The sequence below is a fragment of the Macrobrachium nipponense genome, chromosome 5 (genome assembly GCF_015104395.2).
Source record: "Macrobrachium nipponense isolate FS-2020 chromosome 5, ASM1510439v2, whole genome shotgun sequence".
Taxonomy (NCBI): Eukaryota; Metazoa; Arthropoda; class Malacostraca; order Decapoda; family Palaemonidae; genus Macrobrachium; species Macrobrachium nipponense.
This window is the reverse complement of record NC_061107.1, coordinates 19,122,044-19,144,495: the sequence shown is the minus strand read 5'-3', so window position 1 is coordinate 19,144,495 and position 22,452 is coordinate 19,122,044. Positions and strand designations below refer to the sequence as shown.

General features: G+C 39.4%; 1 protein-coding gene across 1 annotated transcript in view; it reads right to left on the bottom strand.

Annotated features, from left to right (window-relative positions):
- Nucleotides 1-4,836: 4,836 nt before the first annotated feature.
- LOC135215226 (RNA-binding protein NOB1-like) overlaps nt 4,837-22,452 on the bottom strand; it is a gene marked incomplete in the record, with an annotated part of 136,517 nt that continues 118,901 nt past the window's right edge. The window contains 2 exon segments of the mRNA XM_064249731.1: nt 4,837-5,479; nt 9,621-9,756. Coding sequence (XP_064105801.1) covers nt 5,340-5,479; nt 9,621-9,756 — 276 coding nt within the window.

Genomic DNA, 22,452 nt, shown 5'->3' with positions numbered 1-22,452 from the left:
TTACACTCTTTGCAAGGTTGTCACTGTGTCATACACTTACTTTGCCTCAAATTATTTTTTTAACAAACATAGACTTGACAGCTGAATTATACCTATAAGCAATCTCAATATTCTTTTTAAACACTTGCATGATCTTAAAACTGTGATATATGAAACCACACCATACTTTTTCCTAACTTTTTACTCTTTTTGGTTCAGTACAGTCATATATAAGTCAGGACACTTTAAACTACTAAATATATCTAAATTTACAATGCTCTCCCTCTAAGAAGTGAGGCTTACATACTCATAAAGCTTAAAAACAATTATAATCCATATTACAGTTTCTATATACAGTAGCTCACTGACATAATAGATTAAAGCATCCGAGCCTACACCATTATAATAGAAAATCCGATGTATTATTGTATCTATATATACATACAGAAAAGTAATCATTTGCTAAAGTTAAACAGTACAACTACATATATAATAATGATGACTTAAATAAGGTTGTTTTGCTTGCTATACCTAATTACAATATACTATATTGCAAGTATTATTATCATATTGGTACTGTATTACAGAATATAAGCATTGTCATCATATGCCATTTGCATTTGATATTGTTTACATCCTCAAAATCTCGGCCAATTGAGTACTACCGACATCTTCATTGCTATTGGTTGCTAGAAGAATTATAATCTAGATACTTTTTCTTGTAAATTAAGAAAGCTGGGTTCAACATGTGCACATTACTTGATTGTATAAGCAGCAGGCATGATTTCGCAAGTTCCAGGCATCACTTTCAACTGTCCATTATTCGCTTTATTCAACCTTGGCAATGATTTGCAGCCTTAATTCACTGGTATTTTTCCTGAAGATCTCCATTGTAAGAAGCCACTGCAGAGAATTGGTGGGGTTTAACAAATTGACACCTTTCACACAACTCTTGATAAATGTTCAATAGTTACAGTACATGATATTAGTAATTAGCCATTTCCCAATTCTACAGGTTTACAATCGTTTCATCCGCAATTTTATAATAGTTGTATGGAGAATGATGATAATAATTTTAATAAAACTGCGGTTTATTATATTAAATCATATTGCATGTATTATTATCATATTACAAAATATGAACAAAGCAATCATATGCATTCTGGTTTTGTTTATATTCTTAAAATAATCAGCTGACATCATCACTGTCTTTAGTTGCTGAATGGAACTATAAAGGGTCTTATTTATATAAACAAACAGTACCCCTAATGCAACATAAAAGCCTTATTATTAAAATAAACTGCAGGACAGTACAAGCTTTAGCAAAAGTTTTTGAGTTGAAAGCAATGTAAATTATAAAGAAAGAGTTCCGTGCTCAGTCTGGAGGCGAAAACTCTCAAATCGATATTTTCATTTTACACATATATGTCTGGAAGTACGATATACCACTGTCTATTATACTGGTGAGCTATTGTATAGTAAAATTAGAGTAATCTATCCTGCCATCGCACCTATATATATCTGGAAGTACAATTACCACTGTTATTATATTGGTGAGCTACTGTATAGTAAAACTAGAATAATCTATCCTGCCATATTTCTAAGAGCCAACACATAACAAAAGCTATTCTGTAAATTCTTTTATACCCAAATTTAGGTTTTATGGATGACAAAGAATGTTCAGATTGATCAAATTCTTGAAGTACATGCATTAAATCTACCTAACATAATAAAAAAATATCTATATATCTAAAACAAACAAGGTCTTGTCAACATACCTGTAAAAGTAACTCCCTTACAAAATAGCTCACATAAGGGCCGTTAAAGCTGAAGATTATTCCCATTCCAGATATATCTGATTGAAAATTATTTTAAAATGAGATTCCATTACATATTACTTAAGGCCTGTCCACACTAGAAAACATTGTTTGCAAGCAAATTTTACTGTATATATTTGTTTCTCATCCAGAATGGAAAACATTTAGTGTTTCTGTGTGTTTATGTATACGTATATACACATTTATAAAATTTGCATATGTATATATACATATGTATAATGTACATGCATATATGTATACGCATGTATATTGTATGTATATGTTTATAAATATAATTTATGTATGTATGTATGTGTATATACAGGGTATAACACGAGTTTATGCAAATATTGGGGAAATGAAATAAAAAGTTATTCTGAGCAGAAAATATTTTGAGAATATATTTAGGCTTTGTTTGTGAGGGAAATTTTTGAAATAACTGTTATCTATCTATCGCTGTTTTCATGCAATAGAAGGTGGTAAAGGGAGGTTGGTGCATCCTGGGATGTTAGGGGGTTAGGGGTCGGGCGAGCATAGAGAAGGAAGATGTAACAAGTAGGCCGATGTGGATAAATTACCTCCCAATCAAATGTATTATTCAGATTTTGAAGTAAAAAATACATGCAATGTTGAATCCCTATTCCTTCCCATAAATGTTATTTATTGGACACCGGTAAAAAAGGGACAAGAAAAGATACCTAATTGAATCTCCCTACCATCAAAGGTAGGCTTTTTCTTTCACCTATCCCTCCTCAAGTGCATTAAAATAGCCAAGTAGAATACAGACGCTACTGCACTGACAAGCATCCAGACGACAACTGAGGTCTGGACAGGAAATTTGCAAACAATGTTTCCTAGTGTGGACAGGCCTTTATACAGAAGCAGACTAGCTTTCAAAAATGTAGTTTCCAATCATACTAATAGTTCATTATAATTATGCAATTGATTTTGTAAAAAGGTGAAAACATCATCTATCTGTAAATTCACATAAAACTTTGACATCTTTTTCATTCTGTGTATAAGTTTAGAAGTTTAGTTTTTCTACAAAACTTACACAATCACAAATTCAGGTAGTGAACTAGAAAATGTGTCACCAAATAAGGCAATTTATTTACAATATATTTTGAAAATCTACAGCAAAATGTACAAACCTGAGATAGTATTGGTCACAAAGGATTACCATTCTTATGATTTTGGTGAACCACAGAAGGAAAGTTTTGATTCAATCAGATTAATGTTTGACACATCCTTGAAGAATTCTCTACATTTCTTGTTGAACTGAAAAAACAGACACTTTAAAGAATACATTACCAATTTCTTAAAAGGCAAGTCATTACTCCAAAGCACATAATTTTATTTCTCAATTCCTCATCATCCAATACAACAATTGTATGATTATAACTTAACTCTGCTTAGTTTATAATCATAAAATATTTTTGTCAGCTTTTCACTTTGAGGGGTTAGATGTGAAGTGAGTTTCTCTCCATTAATGTTTATCCTATGTTCTTCATGCCTGACCATAAGGTCTAGGCCTTCCTAAAATCTTTTTCACTACTTTACTCTTTTCATTTAATTTATGCTGTGGCTACTCTTTTTCTAGCTGCCCTTTCAACTATTGCTTCACAGTCCAGTGCATTCTGAATGTAATGAAATATTCTACATCTAAAAAATTACCCATCACAACACACTTTCCCCCTCTTCGCATCTGCTCTTATGCATTTTGGGCCTTGAAAATCTTGGCCTCCATGCACTTTGAATCCTAAGTGTCTCTTTGGATACCATCTGTTACATTTAGTACACTATCAAATTTACCCTGAGACCTTTTTTCATAAAACCCACATAGCCACTCTCTTGACAGTACTTTTTTCCTTGCCCATTATCAGTCACCATAAACTTGGTTTTGCTTCAGCTGATTTTCACTCCTCTCTTTGTATTTTCACATTTCACCCTTTTAAACATTTCCATATCTTCCTCAACGTCTACTGTTAACACAAGTTGCTTGCTTATAGCAGCTCCCAAGGGACTTATTTTATTCACGTTGCTGATTCTTGATGCAAGAAAAATAATCTAAAATTCTTCTGTTATACCTACCAGTCTCCATTTGCAAATAACATTACAAACTTAATGAGTCTTCCTAGTACTAGTCTTTCCATTAGTTCAGAAGAGTTGTTCTTTGCCATGTACAGATTTACTGTCCAAAGATTGAGAATACTCATATTCTTCTATTATTAACTTTATGAATTAATTTTGCAGCTTTATCTATTTTTAGTTTTCTGTAACAGTATTGTGCTGGCTTTGTCTGTCCGCATTTTATTCTGTCCGCCCTCAGATCTGAAAAACTTCTGAGGCTGGAAGACCGCAAATTGGTACAGCAGTCCCCGGTTACCAGCGGACTGAGTTAATGGCAATCTGGTTTAGTGGCATAAAATCGGTGATTTATGGCACCATAACATACCTAAGAGGCACCATTAACCAGGTATCGGTGCCACATGCGCCATAAATCACAGTTTCAGTTAATGGCAGTTTTTGCTCCTCAGCATCCCACTGAGTATGCAACCCCTGCCAATAACCAAGGACTGCCTGTATTTTGATCATCCATCCTCCAGTCATCAAACACACCAAATTGCAACCCTCTGACCTCAGTAATTTTTATTTTATTAAAGTTTAAAGTTAGCCATGGATTATGCATCTGGCAGAACTTTCCTGAGGCATGGGACGCACCCTCACTCTACCGTGTCTGGTGAGCAACTACAATGCTACCCGTCTCGTTGATGGTTTTGTATTGTTGTTTCACTTGTAAGAAATATGAGCCTAACAGAATTGATGAAAGTTCCATTCTTTGCCAAAACTTTTGTTAACTATTTCATATTGATACTCTGCCTTTCATCTTCATAGCCCTTACATGAATTATGAAGATGACAGCTCTCATGACAAGAATGCTTTCAAGTACATAAAGGTGCATCTCTTCTTGGAAACCAAGTTGAAAAAGATGACCCATGGGACCTAGTAATTTTTGCAGGTACTTTAAAAAAAAGACAAATTTTTAATAAATTTATATTTTTCATAGCTAACAAACCTGAGGTCTTAACAATTTGATAATCTTCTACTGCCAACTGGAAATCAGTTAAAAACAATTAAAGATTGTAAAGCAAGGAATCTGTGGCATCTGGCAACTCATGGGTATACGAGGTGGATGTTGGTCACTGACCAGGCTTGGAACCTCTTGATGCACCAGTCTTTCTTCACCTGCCTTGGGGAGTTGTCTTTCGCTTTGCTCTCCTTCCCCCAAGCCGGTTGTTTTATCGAAGCCTGTGCTTTGTTAAGCTTTGTAAAATAAAAGAAAAATTTGGAAAAGCTATGATAGATGTAGACAACAAACAAATGCTTGGTGAACTTGGCTAGTACTTATCACATTAAGTAGCAGTAGCAAACATAGAGAAAAAGACTTATATTTTGAGGATATTAAATACATTTTTGGTAACTTACTATTTAATACTCTGATAACAATACAAAAACTACAAGCATAAAGCTAGTACTTTGTATTCACTTTTTCTTTTTGTATTTCTTTGTTCGTTCATTAGGGTTCTTCCTCTCCCAATAATAATGGTTGTGGCATTTATCTCCCATATAACCAAGTTGGGCCGCTCGGGAATACACATCCCGAACTGCAAATGGAGCAGCATCTGCAGGGAACATAAAATAACCATTATACGATATCACTTTGTCAACTTGCACCACTCATGGGTCAAATGACCAGATGTGCAGATTCAATTACCAATGTTCCATATGCTGTGAAATGGTTCCAAATATTTATACATATGTTAGTATGCAAAAGAGTGAGGAAGGAGAAATATAAGCACTAAATGCACTGCACAGCTAAAACTCATATGTACAGTCAGCCCACGAAAAATTGGCGTAGTTTATTAATTCATTGTTCGTTAAGGAAATATTGCCATATGCAGGTGCCAGATTATTTACTTATCAATAAATAATATTTCTTTTCAAAGATGTTATACTTGAAATAAATTAAATTAGAATTAAGTAGATTTATTCAAAGTATCAAAGATAATTATTTTGCAAAGTAAGGAAAATATATACCCCATGAGTCCACAAATTCTAATTTTATTCTTAACTCTAGCTTCGTGACAGCATAAGCATTTTGAATTTGCCTTTGCAAGTCTGGACCCAACGTATTGTACTGTACAGGGGTTGTCAGTTCGTCACCTACAGCCGGTAAATAACAAATTAAGCCTAGCCGGTAAATAACAAATTAAGCCTATCAATATTCTTTAATAGCAAAGTGTAATCAAACTAATTCTGTTCTTTGATTAATAAAATAATTTGCACAATGCATTTAGTGGGCCTAAATTTGACCTCTGATTTTGACACCTGATTAGGCTAGGTCTATTTTCAGTAGTACAGTACCACACTGAGACAATGGACCATGGTACTATATCGTACTTCTGGATATATTGATGCAAAATGGAAATATCAATTTGAGGGTTTTTGCTGCTGGATCTAGTGCCGAATATGTAATATTCACTATGTATTTGTTATTATAAAAAAACAGACATGAATAGTATGCATCTTTCCCATGGCTCTTTTAAAAACTTATGCTTAACTTCACTGTATCCAATAAGACAAAGAAAAGTAAGCCTAACTGAATCTCCCATCCATCAATGGTAGGCTTGCTTATTCATTGGACACCTATTAACCCTTTAATGCTGATTGGATGTATTAAACGTCGATATAAATTGTCTGTTGGGTACCAATTGGACGTATGGTACGTCCATATAAAATTTTTTTTTTTTAATTCGCAGAAAAATAGTTATAGGCCTATTAGGCGAAAACTTTTGAATCACGCGCCTTGGGGGATGCTGGGAGCTCACGGATCAAGGCGTTGTTTTGTTTACAATCGTTACCCAGGCGTGCAACCGCGAATTTCTTTCTTCTCGCACTAAAAAGTATCGGCGACACATCTCAGAAATTATTTTGTCACTTTGACATAATTTTTGCACCATTTTATATTAGCCGTTACATGGAGTATTATATACGAAAATGTGCGCAATTTCATGTAGAATACAACAACAAAAAAAACTCATGGTAGTAGCTTTTATCATTTTGAAATATTTTCACATAAATAACAATAAGTGCCAAAATTTCAACCTTTGGTCAACTTTGACTCTACCAAAAGGGTAGAAAAACGCAATTGTAAGCTAAAACTCTTATATTCTAGTAATATTCAATCATTTACCTTCATTTTGCAACAAATTGGAAGTCTCTAGCACAATATTTTGATTTATGGTGAATTTATGAAAAAAACTTTTTCCTTACGTCAGCGCGGTAACTCTTCCGAAATAATCATAATTTTTTTTGTCTGATTGTCGTAATGTTTGCACCATTTTAAATTAGCTGTTACATAAAGTTTTATATATGGAAATGTACGCAATTTCATGTAGAATACAACAAAAAACAACCTATGGTTGTAGCTTTTATCAGTTTTGAAATATTTTCATATAAATAACATGTGCCAAAATATCAACCTTCGGTCAACTTTGACTCGACCGAAATGGTAAAAAAACGCAATTGTAAGCTAAAACTCTTACATTCTAGTAATATTCGATCAATTACCTTTATTTTGCAACAAATTGGGAAGTCTCTAACACAATATTTCGATTTATGGTGAATGAAAAAAAAAAAAAAAAAAAAAAAAAAAAAAAAAAAAAAATTCCTTACGTCCGCTCGTAACTCTTCCGAAAAAATTCTGAAATTTTTTCGTCCGATTGTTGTAATGTTTGCACCATTTTAAATTAGCCGTTACATAAAGTTTTAATATGAAAATGTGTGCAATTTCATGTAGAATACAACAATAAACAAGTCATTGTTGTAGCTTTTATCAGTTTTGAAATATTTTCATATAAATAATGATAAGTGCCAAAATTTCAACCTTCGGTCAACTTTGACTCGACCGAAATGGTCGAAAAACGCAACTGTAGGCTAAAACTATTACATTCTAGTAATATTCAATCATTTACCTTTATTTTGCAACAAATTGGAAGTCTCTAGCACAATATTTCGATTTATGGTGAATTTATGAAATATTTCCTTATGTCCGCATGGTAACTCTTCCGAAAAAATCATAAATTTTTTTGTCCAATTGTCGTAATGTTTGCACCATTTTCAATTAGCCGTTACATAAAGTTTTATATGTGAAAATGTGCGCAATTTCATGCAGAATACGACAAAAAACAACCTATTGTTGTAGCTTTTATCAGTTTTGAAATATTTTCATATATATAACGATAGAAAAAAATTTGTCCTTTGGTCAACTTTAATGTGACTGAAATGGTCGAAAACTGCAATTGTAAGCTACAACACTTACAGTCTAGTAATATTCAATCAATTACCTTCATTTTGCAACAAACGGGAAGTCTCTAGCACAATATTTCGATTTATGGTGAATTTTTGAAAACCACTTTTTTTTATGTCCGTGTGTTACAAATTCATGCATCATTTTGTGATAATATTTTCTCTGTGTTGCCTTGATCGTTTTACAATGTGTTTTATACCAAAATGATCGCAATTTAGTGTACAATACAACGAAAAAATTAACTTGTTAGCTTTAACCGTTTTGCTCACAGCGTGATTTGTATACAATATATGAAATTTTTTTTTGCGCTGTCATATATCCCAATATTTATATATGATAATGATATTTTTTTAATTCCTGATGGTTGCATACTAAACTTCTGGCAATGACAAAAAAAGGAGCCAAAATGAACTCTTAATCTTGAAAACTAAGCGTGCTGTGATTTAAAAAAAAAAAAAAAAAAAAAAAATTCTGCTTCGGCGCTCACTCGCGAACACCGCCCGCATACAGGAGATGATTTTTAAAATACCGCTTTGGCTTTTAAGGGTTAATGATTTTAAGTGTATTTTTTAAAATCTCTCACTCTCCACCTAAAGTATTCATCAGACACCAGTCATAGGCATAGACCCAATCATGATTCCTGGTTCAACAATATCATGACGAAGCCCTAGAACTCATTGTTCATAAATGAATGTTGCTCAGTAACATTTACACTAGGTCTTGCTCTCTTATGGTGCTTCGAGGAGTTCCACTTCTAGGCTCATTTTCTAAACTTTGCAGTTCTCTAAACAATTTGGTTCATCCATGTAGGATTCTCCTTGGTATATTAAGATTTCTTTTTATCTCTCTAATAGGAACATGAGCCGAATACAGTGCAATAATTGTCTCTGAGGTTACATGGGTCACATTATGTGAGTTTCCAATGTTATCTGTAAAACTTAACAAAGAAGAAACGTTCAACTATCTTTAACCTAATATTGAAATGATGATATAAGGAATATGTTTATGCAATACTACTTGTGATAGGTGTCTCCCATCTACTTAGTAATGTATGTCAGTGGTTGTGATATGACTTTTTATCACTTTGTTTTGTTCACGTCAATTTTGCTATTTTATGCAATATAACATGATGCTCTAAACATATCAGTGACTGCTTTTAATGTCATTACATAAGATTTCTTCCATCTTTCAAAAAAAAAAGATTAATAAGGCATGAATCGTGCAACAGGCAGGTGAACAAAAAATTACGAAACTCTGCCAATTCTATTTGTGTACATAAAAAGAATGCAATAAAGGATGAAATGTGGCAAAACTGTCATAAAATTGAGTCAATAAAAATAATGAGGTAGGAGGACAAAGCCTTCATTTATAAAATTAAATCTCAAATACTTATGAAAAACATCCTACTGAACACTGAATGGTTACTGAAACATATATCATGTTATGAAACTTACCAGGATCATAATCTTCATGTAATGGATTAATTTTCTTCTTGCTCATCTTACTGGAAAATTGTCTGGCTTCTTTCTGATCAGCGACTAAAATAGGATTTCTGGCATGCTGGCCTCCCCTAGGTTTTGGTAATGTAAACTGTAATAAAAATCAGGTTTGATTTTTAGAATAATAAAAAAAAATGACTTCAGCAGACAAGATTTTAGTCTTTTACAGACTAATTACAGTATTCAAACCAAGACCACTCCTCTAAGCTACAATTATAAGCTCTCACAGGGCTGATCCACTGGCTTAGTGTTTTACTATAGAAAATGCTATCTTAATTAATATATAGGAGCTTTTTCTTGAATTGAATAAATTAAGAATGCTGGAATTTTTTTTGTGAGGGTTGTGTCCAAGACTAATCATTTGATGATGGTTGAAATAAAAACAGTCATAAGGTAATGCTAAGACACCTGTGTGATTCACTAGCTAGATCACTTATAATAAGCAGTAACTTAATTGATATGTATATCATAACTTAGGAACACCCAATAATCTAGACAGTGGATTTGGAGATGGATTTTCAAAGGATTTAATTCTAAACCATGTTACACAAAAAAATAGTATGCAACTATATGTGGAAACTTCAAAACATCAATTACATTTGAAAATCGTGATAAGATAATACAGATCCAAAATACACCTGAAGAAGACTTCCAATAATTAATATTTCAAAAGGTTTATCTGATGAAAAGAAAAAAAAAATTGGGCATCCATCTACAATCAGGACCAAGTCCTTTGTTGTTTATCATATTAGAAATGGAGAAAACCACATCGGAGTGCAGAAAGGCCGTCAGAAGCCACCATAAGGAGATGACTTACAGTGGTACCTTGACCTACGAGGTTAATTTGTTCCGTGGCCAAGCTCGTAGTTCAATTTGCTCGTGCATTAAACAAATTTCCCCATTGAAAATACTTAAAATGCCCTTAATCCGTTCCAACCCTCAAAATGCCACCCCATATATTTATCTTTCATGTTATTAAATAAGAAAAATACATGTTTAATTAACAAATATTGTATAAAAACATAATAGAAAGGGTTTGTAAGGATATAATAAGGTTTTATAGTGTACAAGTAGCGTTCAGGTTACGATAATTTGTCTTACGATAATCCAATTATACGAGAGTCCAAATTACAATAATCTAACTTTATCCCATCTAGTTAAATAAGTTCAAAAACAGCAAAAGAGAATGATGAAAGTATTGTTTTAACATTTTACTCATTGCGTAAATGAGTACAGCCATGAACAACCGAACGAGAAACAACTTTTCTGGGCTCAGTTCGTGTCGCTTCGTGAAATAATCCCTTAAGTTCATTATTTCTAGGTAAATAATACTAACATTACCAGAGAAAAATAAAAATAGGGGGATGTCAGAATAACTGACTCGCTCACCCTAAATAAAGAGAGGGTGTCGGTATGTAGCTGGGGCGAGTGAGACCACTACCACGAACCTCTTGCCATTTAGAACTTTTCCACATCGAAATCCCCCTCCTGAGAGAGCTGATACACGGCCGGCGCCGTCAACTACTACTACTCTACCTACGACGCCGACCGCAGCGCTCCTGGTGGCCATCCTTTACGTTAGCGAACTTCTGAACGCACATGCTACTCTTTGCTCTGTGTCTTTTTGTGTGCTTTCTTGGATTTACTTATTACCATGGAACTAGCAGCTATCGACGAAGCTAAGTTAAGTACCCCGAAAGGTTTTACACAGTTTTTTGTCAGCCAGGAACTGTTTTTACCGTTTTTTAGGTCCGATAATAGTCTCCTGGTCTGGCGCATGGCTCGCCTTGCCGGCTCGCCTCATGTTCGGTTAGCTACTTCGGTCTCCCATACCGTGGTATCTATTCCGTGTGTATTTACTCTTATATGAGTTATTTATCACGTGGTACAAAGTTCCCACTTATTCTATTGCTTTACATCGTACTATTCGGAAATCCTTTGCCTATGACTTAGATTAGTGTTCATGCATGCATGTCCCTTTGTCTAGGTGTTTAGGTGTGTGGGTGATTATGAATACACTGCTATGTTATTCTTTAGTCCAGCCATCCTGGCCATCGCCCTCCTTTCCACGTCGGCAGAGGCCAGCACTTGAGCAGTTCGCCTGTTTTCTTTCGGGGAAACTAGCCTACTTCTCCCAGACGTCCTTCTTTCTCTCCCACTAGTGATTTCCTTCCTCTTTCTTTACGATATATTTATTTGTGGATTGCATGTTAGGGCGATCAGTTTGGCCTAGGCTAGTTTTGTTGCATTATCGCCTTGTGGTCCACTCGTGCTCGCGTGGTCAGCTCGACCTAGGCTATGTTTTGTTGCATTATCGCCTCGTGGTCCACCTGCGCTCGCGTTGAGCCACTGATCGCCCTAGTCCATGTCCCCCCTTCCCTTCCTCCCACGTGGAGGGAGGGTTAGTCCTTGTCCGCTCACGGTCGCCATGGCGACCATCCGGGCACCCCTCCCCTCTTCCTCCCTACCAGGGAGGATAAGGGAGTTTTGGACTTTGGGGGGGTCCTGTCGGACCAGTCTCGTTTTCTTTGAGCTTCAGGGGAGTCCCGGTGTGTTCGGGTGGGGTTGGCCACCCCACCTGTTCGCATCGGTCCTCCTCCGGCGTTCGGTTTTGCTCTCCGGTTCCCCTAACCTTCCCTTTTATGTAATTGTATAGCTGTCTCCGCCAGCTATTTTAGGGAGGGGGGAATTCGGTTGGTCCTACATGCTTTCCCATATCTGTAACAGTAGTCCCTTTCGTTTTCTGACGGAACGCCCGCTTGCTATCCGAGCATTCCGGTGGTTGACGTAGGGGTTCTACAGCGGAGCTATACGCTCCAGGTTTTATTTATTTTACTTTGTCTAGTCTTATTTTATTCGGGTAATCCTCTCTCGTTCTCTGGTGTGGCGTACTCCTCCTGAAACCCTGGTGTACTATAGGTGTATGATAGGTATCTGGTTTATCAGAAATATTCGCTCCGGTGTATACTGGAGTTTTTCTACTAGCTTACCGAGTCCCATGGACTCTCCCACACAGGGTACAGGAGAGGATTATGCCCAAAATTTATGCTACTCCGGCATGCAGCGGAGCATCATATCTGAGTAGTCCTGCTAGTGTATTACGGTGATACTTATGTATCTATTCACTTACAGGCTACCAACTGTCAGGAGGCTGGCTGTAATGCCGTCCTCCAGGACCCCTGCGGACACGAGGTCTGCAGAACCCATGCTCCCTGCGCCGTCCGCCACAAGGACCTGATTGTGTGGCACCATGAAGCCTGCTCCATCTGCTACGAGCTGGTGGAACAGTTTTCAGACGGAGTAAGTATATACTTGGCGTAGGTATAGCTTTTTTCTGGTATACTATCACCTAAGTCTTGTTGTAATACTGCTCATATGATTTACTGATCAGTCTTAATTGTTAACGATATATCCTTGGGGCTTCGTTGTAAGGATTACAATGACCCTCTGTTTCAGGCTACCGCCGTTAAGGACGCCGCGTCGGCCATCCTGAAAGCCTGGGTAAGTGGCTTCAGGAAGAACGCGCCGAAGGGACAGCCATACACCCTTGACAAGAGTATGGCTGTCCGGATCTTCCCAGGCGGTAAGTCGACCGGGTACGTCGACCGCGCCGCGGCAGCTCCGGCTATCGCTCGTATCCAACTCCAGGTGGAGCAGGCCCTGATGGAAGAGAGCCCCAGACATTGCTGCAGACGTCGCCACGTTGGACCTAAAACATTGAGCCAATGACGGTAGGTGAGGCGAGTTGTTGGTTAGGTGGGCTTGTTGGGCGCCCGAAGGGCTTTCCCTTGGACGCTTCTGGATCTTCTTCTCCTATTCCTTCCTCTTCATCTTTCCAAGGCTTTACGGAATCAGAGATTCCGGCCAAGACGCCTGCTGCCTCAGTCGTCCCCAAGGTGAAGGGACAGAGAGAGCAGAAGACCCTGGAGAAGACGTCGTCTAAGAAGACTTCGTCCTCTTCCTCCTCTCGTAAGTCTCCGGCTCACCATCCCGGAGCAGAGAAAGCGAAGACTTCCTCTTCCTCATCTTCGCATTCTAAAGGGTCTAGAGGTAAGTCCTCTAAGGAGAAGGTCCGTGCTCCCGCCAAGCCAGTACCTTCTTCTTCTACCGGAGCTCCTTCGGTGACCCCTGTTGAGGCCAGTTTCTCTGGTCCCTTCGACCCTGTCTCCTTCACAGCAGGGGTTATGCAGCAGGTGGGGAATATGGTGGGCACAATGATGAACACCAGGTTTGATCAAGTGCTTGCCCAAATCTCCACCTCGTTTGCGCAGTCCGGTCAGTCGATTCAGAACATCGCGGATCGGCTGACGAACCAGGAGAACAGACTGGCAGGTTTGAGTCAAGCTCCTCCAGCTGTTCTTCCTCTAGCAGGCACCGGAGTTACTCCGATGCCTGACTATAACTCCCTTCCCGCTTTCACCATGAGCAATCCTTGGAGGGTAGCAGCTTTTGCTCCCTTCAAGGATGGAATGATCTCCATCCCGGACTGCGGAACTCGTCTTATTGAAGACTTCGAGTTACATCCCGCCGGCCTGCAACCACCATTCATGGGATATGCTAGGTTGACGGAGGCAGCTCTCAATAGGGAAGACAAGATCCCTAAAGCGACTGTCATCTACAGTCGCGAGCAGGCTCAGAGGGAATGGGTAAGATGCCTGGAAGACTGGGATTGCACTAATACCAGGCTCCAGGCATTCAAGAGCCCCTTCACAATCTTTGCAACGCAGGATGAAGCCGCCATGAAGGATGAGCCTCTCCTTCAGCTCAGGGAATCGGACCCAACGTCCCCACTTTTCCCAGCCTTTGGGGACCTTTGGACAGACCTTCCGGCAACCTTCACTGTAGGGAAACTTAAACCTGACTGTGCTATTGATCAGTTCGGGGAGAGGCTCCCTAGGCTGCCGGATAACCTAATCCAAGCCGAATTTGAGGCAAGGACTAGGTTAGGGAGGACGCTGAATGCGTTAGTGATGACAGAGGTTGCCGCCATAACTTATGGTTCGGAGCCTCTGTTTAAGCTACTAGCAAAGGCGCAAACACAGACCGTGCAGTCGGACCTGTACGAGTTTGTGCTAGCAAGGCGGAACTGCAGGAAACATGTCCTGCAGGAAGCTACAATTCAAAACCCTAACTTTATGGACTTCATGAAGTTTGCGGCTAAGAGAGATGCAGATATTGATCCCCAAAATATTCTTTTCTTAGAATCGGATAAGAGGGAATCAACTTTACGTCAGTATGATGCTGCTGTAAAGAAACTGGCAAATTTCCTGAAAGAAACAAACACCCGAACCATGACAGTTAATACAGCTACGTATATCCTTTTTCAGGTCTTTGTTCGAAAAAGGTTTAGCAGCTAGCACTATTACCACTAATAAGTCAGCTTTAAAGAAAATCTTCCAGTTTGGCTTTAAGATAGACTTAACAGACTCTTACTTTACGTCTATTCCTAAAGCCTGTGCTAGGCACAGACCCTCAGAAAGGCCTAGTTCAATCTCATGGTTCTTGAATGACGTTCTCAAACTGGCTTCAGATACTGACAACGATTCATGTACTTATCTAATGCTACTGAGGAAAACTTTATTTCCATTAAGCTTGGCCTCAGGAGCCAGAATATCAGAACTGTCGGCCCTTTCCAGAGATGCTGGACATGTAGAATTCCTCCCTTCAGGAGAAGTCTTACTATCACCAGATCGTAGTTTTCTGGCAAAGAATGAGGATCCCTTAATGAGATGGCCCCTTGGAAGGTCCTCCCTCTTCCACAAGACCTTTCTCTTTGTCCGGTGATGACCTTAAGAGGCTTATCTGTCCAGGACATCTTCCAGATCCTCAGGCCCCCCAACTCTTTATGAGGGAAAAAGGTGGTACTATTTCAATAAAAAAGGGATTAGACAACAAATCCTTTACTTTATCAAACAGGCAAATCCTAATTCATTCCCTAAAGCCCATGATATCAGGGCAGTAGCCACCTCTATTAATTATTTCCAGCATATGAACTTTGATGACTTAAAGAAATATACGGGCTGGAAATCGCCGACAGTTTTTAAGCATCATTATTTAAAGTCCTTGGAATCTTTAAAATTTCCGGCAGTGGCAGCGGGAAACAGTTTCCCCTGACACTGCTCAGTAGTCATAGCCGAAGATCCAGATCTCCTTTCTACCTGCCTCAACTAACAATGCACCTAACCTTACCGTCATGCTCATTGGTTTCTTCAGACTGAAAGGCTACATATGGTGATGTGCCCCCTTATTTTTTTTGCTAGGTGCACTAGGGCCACCCCCCAAAAAAAAAAAAAGAAAAAAAAAAAAAAGCCACAACTGTGTTATATATTGATTACTAACTGTAATTAATTGGTGTTGCTCCCCTTATTTTTATGCTAGGGAAGCATACCAACATATAATTATTATGTTTGATATGTGTCTTGAATCTTTAAATTTTGCATAATTCTAGTAATAAGTTATCATAAGTTAGTTTTAGTCTAATTTTAAAGTCTAATTGTACATAATTGGATTCCATTAGTTGTTTTAAGTTAATCTTTATTTTATGATAACTTGTAAGCTCTCAATAAGAATTATTATACCTTTTACTTCCTTTACTTCTTTTGTTTTATTGAGACCCCTTTTTATTTTTCCTTGCCCAATCTTGTGCTAATTCTCTGGTACTATTTCACGAAGCGACACGAACTGAGCCCAGAAAAGGGATTTTGATGAAGGAAAAATCTATTTCTGGGCAAGGGTTTGTGTCGCCCAGTGAAATCCCCCCTATTTTCCCACCCTTGTGCCCAAGATTGGCATCTAACTTCAAGGATGGCCACCAGGAGCGCTGCGGTCGGCGTCGTAGGTAGAGTAGTAGTAGTTGACAGCGCCGGCCGTGTATCAGCTCTCTCAGGAGGGGGATTTCGATGTGGAAAAGTTCTAAATGGCAAGAGGTTCGTAGTAGTGGTCTCACTCGCCCCAGCTACACACCGACAACCTCTTTTTATTTAGGGTGAGCGAGTCGGTTATTCTGACATCCCCCTATTTTTATTTTTCTCTGGTAATGTTAGTATTATTTACTTAGAAATAATGAACTTAAGGGATTATTTCACTGGGCGACACGAACCCTTGCCCAGAAATAGATTTTTCCTTCGTCAAAATCCCTTTTTTGCTAGGTACAACCGAATTGGATAACAACATCTGTTTGGCTTGTATTTCAACCATCCTACAACAGTAAACAATTACTGTAGTTATGTTATAAATGATGTTATGTAGAATAGGACGATATATTTCTATGTAATAACTTTATTCGCTATAGATCAAAGATCAACAAGGATATATACAGTTTAAAATAAACCAAGTTGTAGCTGAAGCTGAGAAAAAACTGTTCAAGATACTAAAGAGTATTATTGTGCATCGGCAGCAAGGATAAAGCTCCCGTAAACTTATGCATATCAAACAACACAGTAGATAAAATTGAGGGAAAATCATTTTAATCAAAACTACTGGGCTTGAAAGAACACATTTTACTGTTTTCACGCCGATAAAAGATAAATAACGTAAAGCTTGTATTACGATGAAATAAAGTGAAAATAGTGAACAGAATCACAATTTTTTTATTTAATAAACATGCTGCCAACGTAATCTGTTAACCAAACAAATTATTTAGTTCACAATCATGGCAAGACGTATTAGAGTCATATTTAAACTTAAAAACATGTATAATGAAAAATGACCTTGTCTCATATCAGTCAAGTATCTAGCTATTTGTTTATGCTAACTAGAAGCAAGAAAATTTGCTCAGAATTGAGTTGAATATGGTGAAACAAACTCGTATTCGCCATGATGACATCAGCTGATTTCCAAACCAAAACAATGACTGCTATGTTAGTAGTATTTTATTATACAATAATATGAGAATACATACAATATTATTGGATACAGTGAAGTAATGTAAAACTTTTTAAAAGTTTCATGGAAAACATGCATTTCTGGGCTCAGCCCGTGTCGCTACGAGAAATGTCCCTTTAGCACACATTTCTAAGGTAAATTAATGCTAACATACCAGAGAAAAAAGCTAAAATGGAAATGCCAGAATATCGGCTCCGCTCACCTTATATAAAAGGTGTCAGTATGGTTTCTGGGGCGGCGAGTGAAACCACTACCATGGGTCTCTTACCATTTAGAATTCATCCCTCTTCGAAACCCTCCCTACCACCAGAGGGGGGCCGATGCAAGGCCCACTCCCAGCTACGACCACTACTAGCGCCTCCAATGCTACCACCAGCGCCTCTACCGGTCATCCTTTTCGTTAGCATCACCCAGATCGCAGGTGTTTTTCTCACTCTGTGTTTTGTGCTCACTTTTTTCTATGGTCAGATCTCCCGGCCACCTTTTCGGTCGGGAAACTGAAACCAGACTGCGCCATCATACAATTTAGTGAGTGGCTACCTAGACTTCCAGACAGTCTCATTTAGGCCGAATTCGATGCCTGAACGAGACTATCCAGATTCCTCAATACACTGGTCATGACAGAGGTTTCAGCTGTTACATACGGTGACGAACCTCTGTTTAAGCTCATAGCCAAATCACATTTGCATACAGTGCAATGTGATTTGTATGACTTTATCGTGGCAAGGCGTAATTGTCGGAAACATGTCCTGCAAGAGGCTACCATCTATCACGAGCCCAATAAATTACTGGCCGCTCCGATCTGGGGTGCTGAGCTGTTCCCAGAGTCGGTAATAAACTCAGTACGTACAATGTGAGGCTACAAGACTCAACCAGAGTCTCAAAGTTCGCTGGGGATTATCCAGTAAAAGGAAATCTGAATCGACTTCTTCAGCCAAGAAGTCAAAGAAGCCTAGGAAATTCCAGCCTTTCCAGGCTCCCCAGCAACAGAAAATGGTTCAGGCGGTTCCGGTCTCTCAGGTGCCACAACCATCGACGTCAAAGGCGCAGCCTCAGCAACAGTTTCTGCTGCTGACGCCACCTCAAAACCAAGCCTCTACCTCCTACGTTGTCTCCCCGGCCTTCAACCCAGTATTTGAAGGTCAGTCATTTCAACCTTTCAACAGGTTTGGCAAGGGTAGCAGGGCTAGGGGTGCCTTTCGTCAGAGAGGCGGCAGAAGAGCATCCAGCCGAGGTAAGCACTTATGAGGAGGGCGTGGGACACGCCCTTCCCGAGCCAGTGAGAACCCTCAGGTAGGAGGGAGACTGTTCCTCTTTCGTCACAGATGGAGGTTCAGCAGCTGGGCATAGAGCATTGTGTCCAAAGGCCTAGGATGGAGCTGGACCAAAGGCCCTCCTCCATCCAAAATCTTCTATCAACAACCAACAGCGGAATTGATAGAGTATGCCCAAGAACTCCTTCAGAAAGGAGTAGTGTCAAGAGTCAAACACTTAAAAGTTTCAAGGTCGCTTGTTCAGCGTGCCAAAGAAAGGCTCAAACAAACGAAGAATAATTCTAGACTTGTCCCGTCTAAACTTATTCATTTGTTGCGACAAGTTCAGGATGCTGACTATCTCGCAGGTGCGGACCTTACTACCCCGTGGGGCCGTCACCACCTCTATCGATCTTACAGACGCATACTATCATGTTCCAGTAGCAAGACACTTCCGCCCGTTCCTAGGTTTCAGACTAGGGAACCAGGCATTCTCCTTCAAGGTAATGCCTTTTGGGCTCAATGTAGCCCCCAGAATTTTCACAATGTTGGCGGAAACAGTGGTTCAAGAACTCAGGTCTCAGGGAATAATGTTAGCTGCGTATCTGGATGATTGGCTCGTTTGGGCTACAAGCATCGAAGAATGCCACAAAGCGACGGTCAAAGTAATCCAGTTTCTGGAACACTTAGGATTCCAGATAAAAAAGACCACGTCCCGGTTAACACCAGACTCTCGCTTTCAGTGGCTGGGCATTCAGTGGGACTTGAACTCACACACACTATCAATTCCGTCGTTGAAGAGGGGAGAAATAGCCAAAGCAACCAGACAATTTCTCAAGTGCAAGCAAACGTCTCGAAGGAGCCAGGAAAGGATCCTGGGCTCTCTACAATTTGCCTCAGTAACGGACGTTCTGCAAAAAGCAAAGTTCAAAGACATAAACCGAGTCTGGCGCTCAAGGGCAAACAACAGGTCCTGGGACAAGCTGTCCGCTATCCCGGCGATCTTACGCAAACGGGCTCCGCCCCTGGGCGGAGGTCAAGAATTTGTTGAAGTCAATTCCTCTTCAGTTCCCTCCGCCGGCATTAGTTATCCACACAGATGCATCACTAAGCAGCTGGGGAGGGTACTCTCAGTACAAGAAAGTACAAGGAACTTGGTCCCTTCCATTCCGCCAGCTCCATATTAATGTATTGGAAGCTATGGCAGTGTTCCTCACCCTGAAGACTTCAACCAGCCAAGAAATCTCACATCAAGCTTGGTGTTAGACAGTGCAGTGGTAGTACACTGCATTCAACAGGGGAGCTCCAAGTCAAGCCATGTGAACCATGTCATGATAGCCATATTCTCACTGGCAGCCAAGAACAAATGGCACCTGTCCGCCACACACCTAGCGGGAGTAAGGAACGTGATAGCAGATGCGCTATCTCGCTCAGTCCCACTAGAGTCAAAGTGGTCCCTGGACAAGCAGTCATTCAATTGGATCTGTCAGCAAGTTCCGGGGCTTCAGGTGGATCTTTTCGCCACGGAGTCCAATCACAAACTCCCTTGCTACGTGGCTCCCAACCTGGACCCTCTGGCTTATGCCACGGACGCCATGGCTTTAGACTGGAATCAATGGAAGAAGATTTACATCTTTCCTCCAGTGTGAATCTTCTTTTGAAGGTTCTGAACAAACTCAGGACTTTTTCAAGGGACGCGTTGCTCTAGTAGGCCCCAATTGTGGCCCAAGAGCTTGGTTCCCATTCTATTGAGTTGGGGGGACTCCGACCTCACGGATTCCCAATCCCAAATTATCCAACTAGTACAATGAAGACTGTGTATGCTTCCTCAGGAATTCAGAAAACCCTAACTTTATGGACTTCATGAAGTTTGCGGCAAAAAGGGATGCCAACATTGACCCTCAAAACATCCTATTTTTAGAATCGGATAAACGAGAGTCAACCCGAATCTCAAACCATGACAACCAACCTGGCCATTTCCTTTTTTAGATCATTATTTGAAAGAGGTTTAGCAGCTAGTACTATCACTACTACTAAATCGGCACTTAAGAAAATCTTCCAGTTTGGTTTCAAAATAGATCTAACAGACTCTTATTTTTCATCTATCCCTAGAACCTGTGCTAGGCTCAGACCATCAGAGAGGCCCAAGTCTGTGTCATGGTTCTTAAATGATGTTCTCAAGCTGGCCTCAGATACTGATAACGATTCATGTGACTTTTTACCCCTCCTGAGGAAAACATTCCTTTTAAGTCTAGCTTCAGGAGCCAGGGTATCTGAACTGTCGGCTCTATCTAGAGACTCAGGTCATATAGAGTTTCCCCCTTCAGGAGAAGTATTACTTTCTCCAGATCGTCAATTTTTAGCTAAAAATGAGGATCCACTGGCAAGGTGGGCCCCTTGGAAAATTCTCCCACTTCCTCAGGACCCTTCCTTATGTCCAGTTACTGCCCTAAGAGCATACCTTGAACGAACGGCCATAAGATCTTCAGGCCCTTTATTCATGAGGGAAAAAGGTGGCACCATTTCCTTAAAAGGAATTAGACAGCAAATATTATATTTCATTAAACAAGCCAACCCAGAATCTTTCCCCCAGGTACATGACATTAGGGCAGTAGCTACCTCAGTCAACTACTTTCAGCATATGAATTTTGATGATCTGAAAAAAGTATACAGGCTGGAAATCTCCGACAGTGTTCAAACGTCACTACCTCAAGTCCTTAGAAGCTCTTAAATTTCCAGCAGTGGCAGGGGGAAACAACAGTTATTCTCCTGACACTGCTTTAAGTAGTAATAAGTAGCTTAGATCTAGATCTCTTTCTACCTGCCTCACTGACGTCCTTCCTGTGGCTCTGCCACCATGTGACCTTTCTTATGCCTTGGATGCCACATGTTGTACATAGTTGTGATGTTTCCTTGTTTTTATTTTAGGATTACTCACACAGAATTTATATTGTATGATATTGTATCTGACTTTAAGGTTAATATTAAGTTACTATGTTTACTCTTAAGCCTTTATTATAATTATTTCTAGTTCATAAGTTTATTTTAGATTATACTAATTAACCTTATTTGTTTTTCATTTGTTCCTTACAATATCTGTTTTTACTCATTTATTCAAGCTTGTGGCCATTTCTCTAGTACTATTTCACGTAGCGACACGGGCTGAGCCCAGAAAAGGGATTTTGACGAAGGAAAAATCTATTTCTGGGCAAGGGCCCGTGTTGCCCAATGAAATCCCACCCTTGGGCCCAAGCTTGACAGGCTAACTCCAAGGATGGCCGGTAGAGGCGCTGGTGGTAGCGTTGGAGGCGCTAGTAGTAGTCGTAGCTGGGAGTGGGCCTTGCATCGGCCCCTCTCTGGTAGAGGGATTTCGAAGAGGGATGAATCTAAATGGCAAGAGACCCATGGTAGTGGTTTCACTCTCCCCAGAAACCATACCGACACCTTTTATATAAGGTGAGCGAGCCAGAATATTCTGGCATTTCCATTTTAGCTTTTTTCTCTGGTATGTTAGCATTAATTTACCTTAGAAATGTGTGCTAAAGGGACATTTCACTGGGCGACACGGGCCCTTGCCCAGAAATAGATTTTTCCTTCGTCAAAATCCCTTATTTAGTTATTCTTCTATGCTTATCTCAATTTTCATCACT